Raw genomic sequence first — 16,991 nt, forward strand, 5'->3', positions numbered from 1 at the left:
CCTTTCGTGTGGTGGTAACCACCAAAGAGTCTGGTTTTAACTGGCCTCTTATGTAAAAGGGGTCTGAAGGTGCAGGCCTGAACAGTTTTTCCACACGCTGGTTAACGGCCCGTGTGAGATTAGGTGCCTCCAAAGAAGGTTGGATTCTACGTTGCACAGATTTTAGCAGTGGGATAAACTGCCCTACTGTCTTTTTGTCTCCCAACAATTGTTCAGCAGTCTCTGTCTTCCTGTACCTCCTGTGTGTGAATGCGGAAGTGTACTGCCGCTTTGGTTAAGACTTCGTTGAGGAGGGGTTGATTGTCTACAGGGGAATCTACCACTGAAGGGTCCTGATTAATAGGAGAATCTATGGAATACATGTTCGCCTCCTGGTCTGGGTCCTCATCGTCCCCATAATAAAGTTGGTCTGTGTCCTCATCTATAAGTTGAGGGTCAGATGTTTCCACAAATGGAAGATCGTCCGGTCTTCTGATCTATTGCAGGGTCATATAACCCTCTTAGTAGGGATGTTGAGAGGAAGAGGGTTGTGAGCCAGAAGGGGCTGAGGTGGGAGGAGTGGTTTGAAAACTTTGAAGGTAATCTGGATTTTTTTCAAAGAAATTCGCCATAAAGGTCATTCTTCGCATAACTATGTCGATATCCTGCGAATACCATTCCTTTGAACTTGGGATTAGTGTCGGGAATACCCATGTCTTCATTAGTAGGTTTCTCTATGGGCTTGGATAAAATTCCCTTTTGTGGAGACCTGTCCCTAGTAGGACTTTTGTCCCTATGAGGGGTCTTCGAGGATTTCTTATGGTGTTTTTCCCCACCCTGGGGCCCAGAGGACTTTATGGGGCCTGACGTTTTACTAGATGAAGAACGTCGAACTTAGAGTGTGGGGGCCGAGGCTTCATCAGTGGACGAACGACCGTCGGAAGGTGTTTTTCATGCGACGCCCTTTCCGTCTTTCGACATTTTAGCCCTGTCGTGTGGTGATCTTGAACGAGATTGCCCAGAGGATCGGGACTCCGTGGACCGTTCACGGGGTGTCGAACGTTGTCGAGTATTCGACTCATCTGTCGAATGTCGACTGGGGCTTATGTGTTTTGTGGTGTGTGCTCTTGAAGCGCTCCCGCCGCCGGGTGTAGTCCCCACAACATGGCCGCCGGCTTGTCCTACGGGGTTGGGGGCCTGTGCTTGGGTAGCTGAATCTACTCTGGTGCCCTTGCCGTCCGAAAGTGCGGTGTTGGTTGCTGCCATCGCTGAAGGCTCCTTCTACCTCCATGGCCTCGAGTTGCCTGGCGGAGTGGGCCCAGCGCTTAGTGGAACGGTCCTTCAATGTCTTAGGCTTGAAGAGCCTGCACGCTCGACAAGATGTTTCGATGTAGTCTCTCGGGAGACACAAGTTGCAAACTAAATGTTTGTCCACCCAGGGGAATTTACGGTTACACTTAGGGCAAAACTTAAATGGAGTGTTTTCCATAATTCTGGGTTAAGGAGATGGCAGCTGGGCGAACAAAGTGTAGGAAGGGGAGAATATGCACTCTAAAATGGCCTACTAACAATGGCCTCCCCCCTCTCTCCCTACTGTCTGGGCCGAGGCCCAGGGCGGCCTTCCAAGGCCATACGGTCCGTTGCGATGGTCTCCGACAGCAGTATTCTTTCTCTTTCCTCAGCGTGGTGTTATGGCAGTCGATGAAAGGATAGAAAGAAAAACGATCGTAAGTATACAAAGTCAATGGCTTATCGGTAAAAGGAACTCTGCTATACGCGTCCATCTAGCATGGCGGAAAAAAAACAATCTGAGGGACCTCGACGCGTGAGGGATCATGGGTACAGTGGACGTCACACTAGGGATAGTATTACTGGCACGCCCTGTCGACGTCCCTTTTCGAGTTTCTAAAACAACAACTGTAATACTCTGCAGCTTCCACTAGATGTCGGCCTATGCACAGCATGTGATCTAAGCAGAATATATATATATATATATATATATATATATATATATATATATAATTTGATAGCAAATAAGACAGTAAAACTAGCCTTGAAAAAGCTCACCATTAGGCACAGGATATGGACCTAGAAGTGAAACACGTGTAGGCTGTTCTAGGAGCATAATTATATAAAAGATTTACTGCAAGGAGTAGGCTGATCTAGCATTATAGGCTGCGTTAGTACAAATACAAAAGATTGACACATGAAAAACAAAATCTACTTTTTTTCACCCGCCATGGCAAATCAAAAAGGTATAAAATTAATAGGTATGCATTGCCCAAATAAAGCAGTTACCAAAATATTGTTTGAACATCTATTAAAACCGACAAGACATCACTAGGTCTTACTGATGACTAAAGAGCATAAAAGCAAATGACGACATTTCAATAGCAAGCTTGCACTCTCCACACCATCTACCCTTGCTCCTAGCATGCGAAATGCAATCATCAGCTTGGTGGAACATGCTCACTTTGAATTTGTTCTCCACTTTGGCAGGGTTTGGAATGTGGCCCTTCCTCTTCAAAGTGGTAAAGAGCTTGCATTGTGGGCATGGCTTGGTGCTGGAGTCCATGCGGCCGAGTTCCAGGAAGTACTTGTATTTGATGATGTCTTCATGTGGAAGATAGTACAGGATGGTCGTCTCTTCCAGGTGTTCAGTGCACTCCGTGATAGGGCATTTGATCTCTGCCTGTCCTAGCTGCACCTGCACCAAAACAAACAGAAAGGTGACTTAGGATTCTGCCCTACCACAGTGCAATGATAACATTTCACATGATTTATCTATTAAAGAACATGAATGACCTACAGCCAATTATACTGAACAGATAGTTTCAATGCAATGGTGGTGTAGGTAGTAATAAGAAACATCATGGCTAAATTCAGGGTCCTAAAATCAAAAACCTGTCCCAATACAAAACGGATGTTGGCAAGCAATTGGTGAAGAATACAACACTTGAGAAGTATTTTGTTTAAGCAACAGATCATTACTAAGGAAAGCATGAAATCTTAGTAGCGACATACCAAAACAAGGAAACAGAGTTCAAAAGAGAGTAAGACTTTTAAAGGAATAGTCAAAGCAAATACACGAGTTGGCAACGTAATTGAGAAAAATACAAACAAAAGTGTGAAAAAAACATGATAAATGTTAAAGAGATACATTTACATGCATTGAAAGTGTCTGAAAATTATATTTTATCTGTAGGTCGCCACTACATACAGAAGTGGGCAATACAATACAAATGATGGCCGGGTATGTGGCAGTATAGCTCAAGTCTACTAGGCTTCAGTGCTGGTTATTCAGAAATTAAAGTAGCAGCAGCAATACGCATCTCACAAAAACTGGGCAACCACATAAGTGTAGGAATCACAACCCCAGAGCATGCACTTTGGGTATGAGTAACAAGCCACATCTCCAAAAGAGATTGGCCTGTGGCCATGCTTTGTGACCACTACACATAGATCAAAGGCTGCGACTATTTCCTGAACGTAGTGTCCCCTTTACAGACCTACAGTGAGTAGCCGATGCCCATGCCCAATGGATGTTGGGCCCTTGCTATGGTCTTCCGTCATGACCGAAGCACTGGCTACAGTGGAAACCAGCATGACCTATGGCATGCGTGCAATACCCCTCAGTGCTAGATGGGTATGGACTGTGGCCATGCCATGGGTGCAGTATCTCCCACTGCCACCAAAGGTTCAACCTCAGTATTTACTTTTATTAAAGGCAGGTTAAGCAAAAATATACATTACCCCACCGTTTGGGTCGGCACATTTTTGTTTAAGATCCTAGATATTACAGGAATATATATTTTCATCTTATTTAGGGCCATGTAATGCCGGGCATGTCCTTACCATCTTCTGGTGTAAACAGTATGCTCTATGAGCTTGCAATATATTTATAAACAGAAGGACAATATTGACATAACTTTCCCCCGCCCGAGATGTTTTGAAGGCATACTTGAAGAATGACATTGCAGCTAAAATCCTTTTGCCCGAATACCCTTGATAATCAACCCAGAGTCCCACTTCTCAGTGTTTCACCTACAGGAATGGGTTAAAAAAATAAAAATCAATGCAACAACCAAATTAAAATCATTCAAGTTCCGATTGCACATTCTTTATATTTGGCACTATTGTTTGTATTGCAACTATCAGCTCACACCCTGCCTGAAAAGTATGGCCTGCCCTTTTCCCACATATCAAAGGAGGCAGGAGGTATACCCTTCGGCATGTACTTTTTAACCTTTAGGATTCGTGTTATTGCTGGTTTAGTAGTAGTGTGGGGCTGAGTAGAAGGTTTAGTCACTGCTCATTCATGTACTCGTGCATAACAGTAGTAATGTTGATGCAAAATGCTCAATAACTGCTGACATCTGGTAAGGAAAGCCCCATTTTTAATGAGGATTGAGGAACGGACACTGAGATATTTGGCTCTCACCACCCATAAAATTACCAAACAGCGTATACACTATGTTAATATCTGCAGAGGGAGGGTCAAGAGAAATCATGTAAAAAAAGATGGATTATTTTTTGAAGTAGTGTTATTAGTATGGTTCTACCTTTTCCCCTTTGAGAGACTGTGTTCACCAGACCCAACACCAATTTTTGGACAGTAAGTTTTTGAAGTCTCATAATGTTCGCTCTTAAGGACCTGGATCCCTCTTTATCCCAATAAACTATCAGGTGCCCTATAATCAGCTCCTTTTACAAGACAGTGGTATCAGCAAGAGTTTGATCTATTCAACTACCAATTCGAGACCTTGCCAAGAATCTCTAATACCTCCAAGAGGCAAAGAGTTGATTATACCAGATCAAAAATAATCACAGGTATGAGGGGTCAAAATGTACACTCGCTACTAGCCATTGGCTAGTGATAATGGACTACAGGAGAGTAAGAAATGGTGTGCTATGCATATGCATAGCATTGAGATTGCATGTGACTTTTTATGCTTTGTGCCTGGCTAGTAGCTTGAAATATGAAATTGTGATCCCTGCAAGTATAATCTGCATACAAGATGAATTTTGAGATAACATCTTTCACAGATATCCCCCCTTCGTCTCATCCTCTTTCAGAACATAAGAGCCTGAATAAAAATGCTATACAAAATCGGAGACTGAGAACAGTCCTACTAGGTACCACAATGTATGTCAAAGAAGAATAAATGCACCCCATTAACGAGGACAACAGCCTGTAACCCTGCTATGTAAGGCTTTTAAAGGACTCAAAGAACGCTGCCCAAATCTCTTTGTTGCACCACCTCCATATACGTCACCCATACCCTATCAAACCCATTCTCAGCATCCATACTTACTGCAGCAAGGGGAATCTGGCCTTCTCTATGTAGATCGAGAACATTAAGAAGCTCCCTTGCGTTGCCAGCACTTTGCCTCCATGCTATGAATCTGCTTTGCTTATGTATCAGATGTGGCATCTACCTTGTTAGACAAGGTCAGGGATTTGACAGTCATGGGGGATGGGGATCGCTCCCAACCTAGGGCAGGAGGCCTACTGGAGTGTTTTCCAGAACCAGGCTGAGGGAGTTGGGAGGGCTGGAGTCTCTGTTCCCCCCCCCAGCCCATATACCTAATTTCAAGTGGGAAGTACCTCTTTTTAGTCATCTCTTGCCTACTGTACAACATGCTGGCCAGTGTTTTCCCTCTTTCATTTCAGAACTGCAAAACCCAGAGAACCTTTTGCCAAAGGAAGGAAGGAACATTCAAACCACTGGCTAGCGATGTGGCAGTGAACACAGAGCTTGCGGAGTGTTTGCTGTGGAACAGCAATCAGGACATTCAATGACACTGGACATGAACTTAAATTGACAATTTCTGTCCCGGGCTGCCATCGGGAACCCCGGCTGACCCAAATCTGAAAAGGGGAATGGCTGAAAGAACTCTTTATGACTTCTCGCTTGTGTAACCTGACCTCTGGGGGAGAGTAACACAGACATTGGCACAGGGAGACAGGTGAGCACCTGAGGCAATGCAAGGGAGAGAAGGAGGATGAAAAGGGAGGAGAAAAAAAAAAGTGCACATGTTGTTCGGGTGAGGTCTAGGAGTGAGAAGGCAGATCAAGACCAGGCAGTGGAAGGACAGTGGAGTGGATAGTGGTGGAACTTAGCAGAGAGAGTGTTGAAGGTAAAGTATTGGTTGGTGAGAGAAAGTGGTATGAGACATCAAGAGCGCTTGGGCACTTTGAAACATAATTTCTTGTTGTATAAGCGCCTTACAAATGCCCAATAAATAGTGCCTGCATGGCTTGTAAGGTGAGTGCGACGAAGTGAGAAAGGTGACTGGGATAGAGAAAGGAGGGAAGAGTATGTGAGGAGGGGGGTGGAGCGTAGCTCAAAGTGGAGAGTAGTGCAAGGGAGGGGAGAGTAGTTGGAGTGGAGAGATTAGGAGCATTGAGTTGAAGGTAGGAGTAAGGACAAGACGCAAGAAGGATCAAATCGTGGAGCAGATGAGAGAGCAAGGGAAAGAGAAAATAGAGAGTGGGAGGAAGAGAAGGGGGAGAATAGAAGGAAGGAAATGCCCCAAGGCTGAGGAATGCGAGCGTGACAGGGGTAAGACTGAGTGAGATCTGGGCAATTGAAGAGTAGTAGTTTTTGTGGGACACTAGGCTAGGATTCAACTAGAAGACCACAGAGGGAGTAAGATAGAGAAGGCAGTTGCCTTCAGACCATTACCGCCAACCAGCAATATTTTAGATAGTAGGTGTTTACCCATCTCTAGTGACCATGTCGGTAGGTAAGAAGGAGACGGATACCTTGGTTGGACACCCAGAAAATGATAATAAAAGCGTTGAACCATTCTTGAGAGTTGGTGATGGTCTTTGAACAAATCATTTTGCTACCATCTTCACATCTACATTAGACAGATTGGTTGAGAGTGATTGTTACCAGGATTTAGGATCAGGGTCATTGTTGCAATCCTAATGAGTCTGGGACATCTCGTCTTCAAATAGACATCGAAAAAAGATTTTAAAGTAAAAAGGACATCTAAATGTTGGTCATAAATCCCCCCCGCCCTTTAATGCAGGCAGATCCATCCCCTCAAAAAAGCAGTCTATCAATCTCAAATCAACTGAATGAACCCTCTTATGCTCTTTCCGTAATCTAATGGCTAATCTTCCTGTTCTTTCCCCAGATACTACTTTCTCTGTTCGCCATGTCAAAACAAATCCCATTTTTCATTTACCTTAGAGCGCATCTCTGTTCATTAGAGCAACTTACATTTTCAGCTCCCAACGATCTAATTCATTTTCTAAATCCTCTAAATTTCCTTTTAAACTTCAGAGGGGATGAAAAACATTATCTTCCACTCAAAGTTGCCATCAAGGCCTGTCAGAACACGAAATAATCCCCCAATGAACACATCTTCAATAATAAAGGATTAAAGTTAGTTCTGAAGAAGATCTAAAAAAGTGGGAAGTCCATCAAAAAGGAATTATTAAACGCCCCCTTCCATCTCGTGCCTTCGGCCCATAATACCCAGCAAGTTTAAAAAATAGCAACCTTTGCAAGCGGTAGGACATTAGTCTCACACATATTCCTACAAATAACATTGCTCTGAAAGAAGCTGAAAGAAAGAATAAGTACATTTTCAAGTTGTATAGTGCAGCAGAGAGAAGAAGGGAAACTGCTTGTTCCCCATGTAAAAAGGAAATTTCAAATAAATTGCAAAGGCACGTCAAGAGTCGGATCACTTTAACCCACAGAGACCGGTTTATTCTATCAATTTCATCTGCCATTCCGAATGTCTGCAAATCAATAATAACCTGCTGAATAATTTGGACCCTAAAGGATTATTTCAAAAATAATGCTTACAACCCTGCTTTATATTATGAAGCAAATGGAAATATGTTTATTCCTCATTGATAAAAATGAATCTTCGTCTAATAGGTGAGTTTCTTGAAAGAGAAAAAAAAAAAAAAAAAACACAAGGTGGCCCCTTGCCCTAACTTTTTTTTTTTTACCAGTTATTCAGGCTAACTTTTCACTAATAAAGTGGATAAACAAAGAAAGCCTCCTTTTTCCTCTACATACACGTTGTTTTGATATGCGAGAGATCCTGTGAAAACTAACCAAAACACGGCCTCAAGTGTCCCCCTGCATAATAAGCAGAGACTGGGTTCCCCTTCACAAAACTTTCAGACCAGTTTATTCATTTCTCACAAGTTGCAACTTAGAACTTTTACACGAGCCGACATGACAGAATATGTACTAGTAGCCTGTGTACACAGTTAAATGGCTTCTAGCAACGAAATATGCTTACAGAGATCCATGGCCACCAATATTAGCAAAATAAATGGTCTCAATAGTGATATGCAATAATAGTATTAGACACATGACCAGTAAAGAACAATGTAGAAAGGAAACACATAATGAAGCACACGTCACTCGCATCCTCAACACCAAACTAGAACCACTAATACAACGCAAAGGAAACCAAGCAAAGCTTGCCCTGTGTATTCGCATCATACTTTGCAACCACTCTAAATATTAATTATCTCTAAAATCCTAACAAATAGCCATGCAACAAAGTTCAGGCACATTTTTCCCAAATAAAGTAGATTAACATAGAAAGCCTCCATTTTCCTCAACATAAACTTTGTTTCGATTTGTGAGATCCTGTGAAAACTAACCAAAACATGGCCTCAAGTTTTCCCGCCCGCCACATAATAAGCAGAGACTGGGTTGCCATGGAGCAAACAGTACACAAGAATACTACGATGGGGTAAAATGTTTAAGACATCCTTTATCTTTTGCACAGGGATCCACAAACGCCTCTTGTGGTGCAATACCATACCTTGAATCATCAATCCAGGGCTGGAATTGGGGGTAGCTGGGAGCCATTTAGCTGCTCCTGCTTATAGCCTAGAAGAGCCTGGTTAGCTTAAAACCATTGGCAAGTAGGAGTCACTTTTGGCTCCCCAGACCAACTGATGACAAACAAACATCTATATGAATTTAACTCTGCTTAAACAATAAGCATTAGCACACATTTGTACAACATTTAAAGCATGATGGGTCACAAATAAGGGACAAAATGTTAAGTTTCCAACTTATGTGGAAGTTGCGGAACCCTATGCACTAGTTCCTGGTCCTCAAGTGGTAGCTCCTGGTCACTGGTTGATGCTGAATACCCAGGAGCTGTTTTTAGCTCCTGCTAAGCCAATCTCAATTTCGGTCCCTGCAATCTCACCACCATCAACCCAGGATTTCCATTTGTGCATTTGCACAGACTGCAGGGATTTCATAGCATAGAAAAAGAGTTTAGGCCAGGGAGCCCTCTCCGCCATGTAACCAAGGCAATCAATGAAAAGCTGAAACAGAGGATAGGTTCCGGATCGAAGGATTCACCTGCCAGAGGTCCCGTAATTAAGCCCAATGCATCTTTGTAAGCCAGATCAGAGGACCCCTCCACCTACTGTTTTCACATGAAATCCGGGCCATCATTGAGGAGCGGGAACACAGGACAGGGTGAGGACCGTAGGATTTCCTCCTCTGCCCCTCAACCCCCACACAGTTGAGGCTCTTTGGTCAGCCCAGTAGGTCTTATGAGTTAGGTAGGGTTCTGGTCGGAAGGCCCTCTCCAGTGCAATGTCTGGCCAGTGCATTATACATGGATTTCTGGTGAAAACCAGAAATGCGGGGCAGCACCACGACAAACACCAATTGCACACCAAGTGCTGTGTTAAAGAAACATTGCTTACCACCATATTAACTCTTGGAAACCTATATAAATTAAATAAATGAAGTAAAAACTCCACCTCCCTATACCAAAACATTAATAACGAGGAACAAAAGGGACTAGGAAATGTGCTCCCCCTGTCACACAGAAGCAAAATAACACTCTCGGTCACAAGGAGACAACAGTGGTGCTACTGGTAGCTACGGGAGAGAGGCATAACTGTGACCTGAGCTTCTCCTATTTGCAGAATCGCCTTAGAGAGACACCTGGCTATCAATGTCTATCTTTGATACAAGATGAACAAAGTAGGTATATATGGTAATGGTGAAGTACTTTTAGTAAAAGAGGTTGTTATTTATGAGTGTAGGAGGCATTGTTGGGAAAACGAGTTAATAAAGTTGTATTATGAATAGTCTACTAAAGTATGTTAACTATTTAGTTAGAAAAGTTGGAATATGAGTAGTGCTATTTGAGAGATAAGAAGGAACAGGGCCAACATGTGTGTGAGAAAAAGGTGCATCTTTAACGCACAATGGTTCCTTGACATTCACTGGGGGATAATTGTATTTTGGGAGCCCTTTTTAAATGTGAAATCACTGATGAGGATAGCATGCTTTGGGATTTATAAAGAAACAATTGAAACCCTAGGTAGTCAGGCCTAAAAATATGCACTTGCCACTAGATAAGTGATAATTCCCATCTTGGAGGGTAAGACTGTGGCCCTCATTGCATGTTCGCCGGTCTGGAATTAACAGTGCCGGTAAAACCGTACCGACACTGTTTTCCGGACCAGCAAACTACGAGTTCTGCTGGCTTGTGCCGTTCCGCCGGCCTGTTCTGACCTGACGGGTGTGAACGGCACCCACCCGCAGAGATGCACAGAAACACCGGCACCATAACGACATAGTGCTGGTGTTAACGCTGTTCCCATTCCCATAGGAATGGGGATTAACAGAATTGCTGGTGCCGGATTTACCAGACCACTGTGGCTGTAATGCCCCGGTAAATCTGGCAAGTCTGGCGCCGGTAATTCACTACCGGTCCGGCAGCAGCCTGCCGGTTTTACCGGCACGGCTACCGCCGGACTCGAAATGAGGGCCATTGTGTTATGTGTGCATGTTGTGATTAAGGTGGAGAGTTACTTTTTATGGCTGGCTAGCAGTTTGCAACTTGAATTTTTGCCCCTTGCATGATATGCATATTTACCATTTGACTGATTCGTTGATCATGGAAAAATAGCTCTGATCTCATATGACCCACTGAAGCATTTCACCTCACAATCTGGGACAAGAATGAGGTTTTTTCATGGCCAATAAAATATCCAAATTATTTTTCTTAATCACATTAACATCCATATATAGAAAAACAAATATGAATGGATATTCTAGAAAATAGGGACAGATACACATAGGCACACAAAAATGGACTGATGGTTTATAACAAAAGGTTAAATCAAACAATCTACATTATAAATACATGTCTACCTGGCGCTCACCTCCCCCCTGAACTGAAAAGGTGACGTTTCTAACAAAGTTACAAACAATTAACTTTCTTTTCTCTGAAGCCATTAACGGGTATCGTCCGAGAAACATGCATAATTAGCAATATGATTCACCAATTCATAGACTGGTTTAAATCAGATTCAATCTTGCTTGATGTAATGGCAATCAAATTATATGCTGGTCAGTTCGCAGATATGTCGTGATAAGTAATAAAATGTGTGTGCATCATTTCTTTACAGAACAGCAAAATTCAAGTTACACAATTCACCATGTTCGTTCACATGGCAGAAAACATGCAAAAGCACATTGGAGTCACGTTTCTACTTTAGTAAAGCCTAAACACATAATAGGATTTGTTTAGAAGAAAAAAAAGACTAGTTATTTTCATATTTACTTTGTTTGGTCTGTTTGACATGACATACTTGCTATTTCAGTGTAAAGTATAATTCTGACCTTGTGTCACATTCAAATCATTTTTACCATAATCTAGAAGCATCCCTTGACCACACACATTTTTTAAAAACAGCCAATTTCATCTAACTTCATGCAGTTAGAACACCGACATATTCTTTTGTGCAAATATGAAACTTTGAAGTTCTGGGGTTTGGCAATGGCAGAACTGTGGATGTTAAAATGTAGAAGTGAAAGCAACCTTTGAATTTAGGAAGAATACACAGAAGAAACGCTCTTTCAATTAATTCTGTTAATTGTCTAAACCTAGCCTAAGAACTGACAAGCATTTACTTTAATTTCTTGGTTGTCCACTTATTTTAACAGGATACTACAGGGCTTCAGACGTTTGTAAAAATGCATTAACATTCTTATTATTGGAAGCAATTCAATGAATATCACTTGGGAAAAAACATTTAGTGAGAAAGGAACAAGGTCATGACCCTGTCAAAAGGGAGAGGGCAGTCACTGAAACCCGATGTGCCATGTTTGTCATCAATGGTACTCCCTTTATCACCGAATGCCTCTCAGTTTATTTGCTGGCCACAGTTTCATTTCCTGTTGCAGGACCAGAACTTCCAGAGTGAAACCGAGAGCAACTAAGAAAACACAGACTGGGACCGGGATAAGGCAATCAAACACACCCAGGGAATGGCATGGGAATTTCAGAGCCAAATAGAAAGGAGACCACCAACACCCGACCTGCCAATCCCAGATGGATCCCAGGCGAATGTTGGGGCAACAAAAAATAAATGGGCTTGGCGAGACTGCAGCGCAACAGGAGAAACACAGAACCCCCTACTCAAACGAACGGTTTTCAAAACCATTGTGGAAAGGCGTAGAGGCGCATTTCTTTTAAAGCCTCTCACCTGTGTAACCCAAACCTTGGGAAATCGACGGGCATATATTTGTTTCTAGATTCAGGTGAGCACTGAAAGCCAATGAAAGAGGGAGGTGCACATAGAATCAGTAGGACCACAGTATAAAAAGGAGACAGGCAGAATGTGGGTTGCAGGGTTGGAGGTGTATAGAGGAATTAGAGAACATATGCGACAGTGTTTATGGTGGGAGAGGGTGGCGCAAGTGCAAAGGGGTAGTGGGAATTAAGGTGCAAGCGGAGTGAAGCAGGGGGTAAAGGAAGAGGTAGGCAGACAGTATTGCAAGGTGTAGATGGAGGAGGGGTGTAGTAAGAGGCGAGATCTGGGATGCAGCGACCATTGAGAAGGTTGTAGTAAAAGGTAAAGAGAGTGGTGTAGTGGCTGCTAAGGAGATGGGGAGGAGAAATGTGAGAGGAGATTGAGAAGGTGTAGAAAGACCAGAGGGAGCAGGGAGAGGAGGCAGTGGGAGAAGGGTAAGGGGCAGGGGTGGTACATCAGGAAGAGGATGAAAAGGGAGCATCTCCGGTAACACTGAACAACATTTGGGATCGGCACTTTTCCATCAAGCCACATTGCCAATCCTGACGAGGGTTCGGTTAGGACATCTACAGAACATTCCAGGAGTGTACTTGCCCCCAGACAACTTCTGCCCTGCAGACCAAGTGTTGCTTTGGTCTATGATGGACTACAGTAGTTCTCTTCTCGCTGGACTCCACAACAGCATAAGCAATACAAAAAGCAGCAGCCAGACTCATGCTCCACCTACCGAAACATTCACACATCAGCCCAGTTCCACTGGCTCCCCATAACCCAGACAACTGCCTTCAGGGACTCGGCATTTTATTCAAAGACATCCAACACATAACCCTATCTTACCTTCACAACAAACTCAAACCCATCATCTACACAAACACCAGTCAAGCAAGCCAGCATATTCTTCACATTCCACTCTGTAAACTAACATGTATTTACCCAGAGGGAAGCCAGAGCATAGAACACTGCACCTCTTCATATCTACAGTGCATTACCACTTTCGGACAGCGCCTCATACTCGTTTCATCCTACATAACACTGCCCTCCTCCACAGCTACACTACCGTAATAATCCCATCTTATCCTGAAAATAAATTGGAACTTCAGCTACACCGTCCACCTTTGACCATATAAGCCACTGCAGACCCTCCTGTTAGGGCCAGCACTGAACAAAAATTCAAATTATAACAAGCAGCCTTTAGGCCCTCATTACCAGCTGCTAGACTTAAATAGTAGGTGTTACTGATAGTTAGCGGGGAACCCTGGTATTTAGAGACCCCAGGAAAGGGAGTGAAAGCACATGGGAGACTAGAGTAGGATGCCAAATGGCATATTTTCCCATTCCTTCACCAGCTGGAAGTGTCACACCCAAACATCCTAACAGTGAATAATCTGCACAATTTCGTTTACAATTAAAAACGCTTGAAATCTCTTGGAGAGTCTGCAAATTCTTTAAGACATCTGTAACAGGTAAATCAGGGTTATGGCAAACTGCATAATGTGATGAATCGCAAGGAATTCACCCATTCTCCCCAGGGAGGAGCACCCACCCCTTGAGGCTAGGGAGGTTAGCCCCTTTCCGTAATACCCTCCATAAGGGTAGATGCAAGTGAGACGACACCGGGAGAAAGACTACTCCTTTGAGGACAAAGCCTCCGGTTCCTGTGAGGACCTCCGTATGAAACATGTCAACAATACCTCTATGTATGAAGAATAAATCAATATGTGTTTACTGTCACCCAGAAACTGTAAATACCTCTTTACGGGAAACATCCCATTCAACTGGGATGAGGAAGATGACATGCGAGAAGGAAAGAGGAAGACCCAGATATACCCCGGCGAAGTACCAAGGCTACATCATGTACAAGGAGAGGGATACTGACAAAGAGAAAAGCCTGCGAGTTACAAAACAGGCAGACTGCCTGATGCAGACAGCTGGACACATGGCTTCCTGTGAGCAGGAAGGAACGCAAAGCAAAATTACTCGAGCAAGGTCTTACCTGGAGGAAAGCGAGAGAAACTAAGTCTGATGCGGAGTGTCCTGGAATCGTGAGAGAGAGAGAGAAAGAGAGAGAGAGAGAGAGAAGGCATTTCACGACCACATAAGTGTTGTGGTGGACCAGGGATCCAATAAGCAACGCCAAAACCCCTTTGAAAACCGAGGAGCAGAACCTAGCTCTTTTTAAAAATACCAGGTGACCATCCTAGAAAACAGCAGGAGAGAAGAGCCATTGAGGAGACCCGAGAAACCGCACGGGCGAAGGAAAGAACAAACCCCAAGCATTCAGAAGCACCAGTGACATTATACCTAAAAGAACAATTTAAGAGAGAAAGCAGGAGAGGAGCGGGTAATACTTATGGGACCGATCACAATCGTCCCAATCAAAGTGAAGAGACTGATACTTATACACAGAGGAGTGAATGATAAAACCTTCGATAACCATCACGAGAAGAGAGAAGAAACACTCGCTGTAAACAGAATCAAGGAGAAGAATAATAAATCCATAAAAAGGAACATACAAAGAGGGGAAGCTAAAACACAGTATAGCGTTGCAGGAACTGTATGAACTAACAAATATAGTGAAAAGAATCCTCGGATATCGTCCTTGCTTCTCTATGGGAGCCCCTTCCCATGAGGCCAGGGAGGTGAGGCGGCTAGCCGATAGTGCCCCTTTGGGTGGCACTCTGCAGGTGGATCTCATGGGGTGGAAAGCCCACTATGGGTCTAGTGATGATTGTTGGGAGAGAATGCGGTATTCACCCAAAACCTACACCTCTCCTTCACCCACACTTTTTCCATCATTACCTTCCTATCCCATGTAGGAAAACTGAGATGAGGACGAATAAAGAGTAGTTGAAGGACCCACTGGTAACAACCACTGAGACGGGTGCAGAGTAAAAACAACTGCTCAGCAGAACCAACATGAGCGGTCTAGTGAAAAGAGACCCAATACGAATATCCCGATCATAAAATGGGAAGGACATATGATGGGAGGAGATCCTCACTCGGGGAGCCAAGGGCCTGGAAGTCGACTGGCTGGATGTGGGGAGAAGAATGCTGATGGGGATGCAGAGGTCGTGCCCGAAGCATCCCGAGACTGTCCACAACCGGCAGGCAGGAGAGCAGGTGGGAGGGACGGAGACCAGGCAGAGGAAAGTCCTGAAACACCTTCCTGCTGCGGAGTTGCCAGAGCAGGGATTGAGCCCATGAGAGAGCATGAGAACTCAAACAGAGCTGCTGGTGCAGTCTGTGACTGAGAAGAGAGGGTGTCGTGGAGAGAGCCTCCAACTGTCCTGTTCATACTGCCGTGCAGCCATCGCAAAAAGCGAAAAGCACTGGAGAGAGAGAGAGAACCAGGGGAAACCCCCTAGTGTGTTTATGAACATTGTGAAAAGCCAAGAGAAGGGAGGCATTCTCTTGGCAGTGTTCATGGAGCTGAGAGCGCCAAGCGAAAGGAATCCTACCACCCTGGTGTGTTTGTGAACTTTGTTAAAAAAGCCAAGAGTAGGGTGGCATTATTTTGGAAGCACAAGGCGCTACTTTGGAACTTTGTTTCTCCTCCCCCCCAGCCAATTTGTAACTTTGCTTTTACCTTATTTATTTATTTATTTATTTATTTATTTAAGACTGCAACATGGGATAGGGAGCCATTCCCTCTGGAACCAGTTTCTCTGATATATGGAACGGTGCCTGCCCAGAAGAAGGGAGCCATTCTTATGGACCAAGTGGGCAACAAACCACTATAGTCTAGTTTAAGTGTAAGGGTTGGAAATAGGTTTTTTTCTTAATGTTCCCTTGCCCTTTTAAGGTTTTCTGGTTTCTTGAATCAAATAAAGAGTCTGTGGGCTACACAAATCGTTATCTGTGATGCAACTACAACTTTGCAAGAGTACAGGGATGAGTAGTTTCTAAACTGCCTACTCAGATTGACACAATCATGAAGGTGACAAAGACACAGCCAGACAGGTGAGACTCCTTCGCCTACGTAGCAATGTGAGCCGAGGGCAGGCTATGCTCTACAGGAGTGTTATGAGTTGAGTGCAACGGCTCCAAAATAAAAATGCCCAACCAAGGTTGTATAAAATATAGACAATAACATACAAACAACTAATCAGAAAACACTAGAAAAATCCAGCCATGTAAGAGAATACAGACTTTGTAAAAGGGCACTATGGTGAGACAATAGATTGGCAACAATGTCACTGTTCAAAGTTAGGCTGTTGAAGAAAAAAGGTAATTAAAGGGGTGCTTAAAAGTCAATATAATCCTTTAAAATCAACAATGGGGACAGGACCTCTTAAAATACCTTCTTGTTTTGTCCTTGCGGCTGACCAGCCTCAAGCCAGGCTTCCCAGTATTTTCTGAGGCAATGAGACACAATGTGGTTCATAGACAGCAAAAGCACATTGTAGGAATAAGTTTGGGACAGGCAGGACATTTCCAAGTCATAGCT

At 43.7% G+C, this 16,991-nt stretch overlaps 1 protein-coding gene across 1 annotated transcript in view; it reads right to left on the reverse strand.

The window, feature by feature from the left end:
- Nucleotides 1-16,991, reverse strand: part of RNF217 (ring finger protein 217) — a 737,705-nt gene that overhangs the window by 615,098 nt on the left and 105,616 nt on the right. Inside the window, exon 2 of the mRNA XM_069607522.1 lies at nt 2,453-2,686. Coding sequence (XP_069463623.1) covers nt 2,453-2,686 — 234 coding nt within the window. The remainder of the gene's footprint in view (nt 1-2,452; nt 2,687-16,991) is intronic.

The sequence above is a fragment of the Ambystoma mexicanum genome, chromosome 4q, assembly GCF_040938575.1.
Source record: "Ambystoma mexicanum isolate Mex_15411 chromosome 4q, UKY_AmexF1_1, whole genome shotgun sequence".
In the NCBI taxonomy this organism is placed as follows: Eukaryota; Metazoa; Chordata; class Amphibia; order Caudata; family Ambystomatidae; genus Ambystoma; species Ambystoma mexicanum.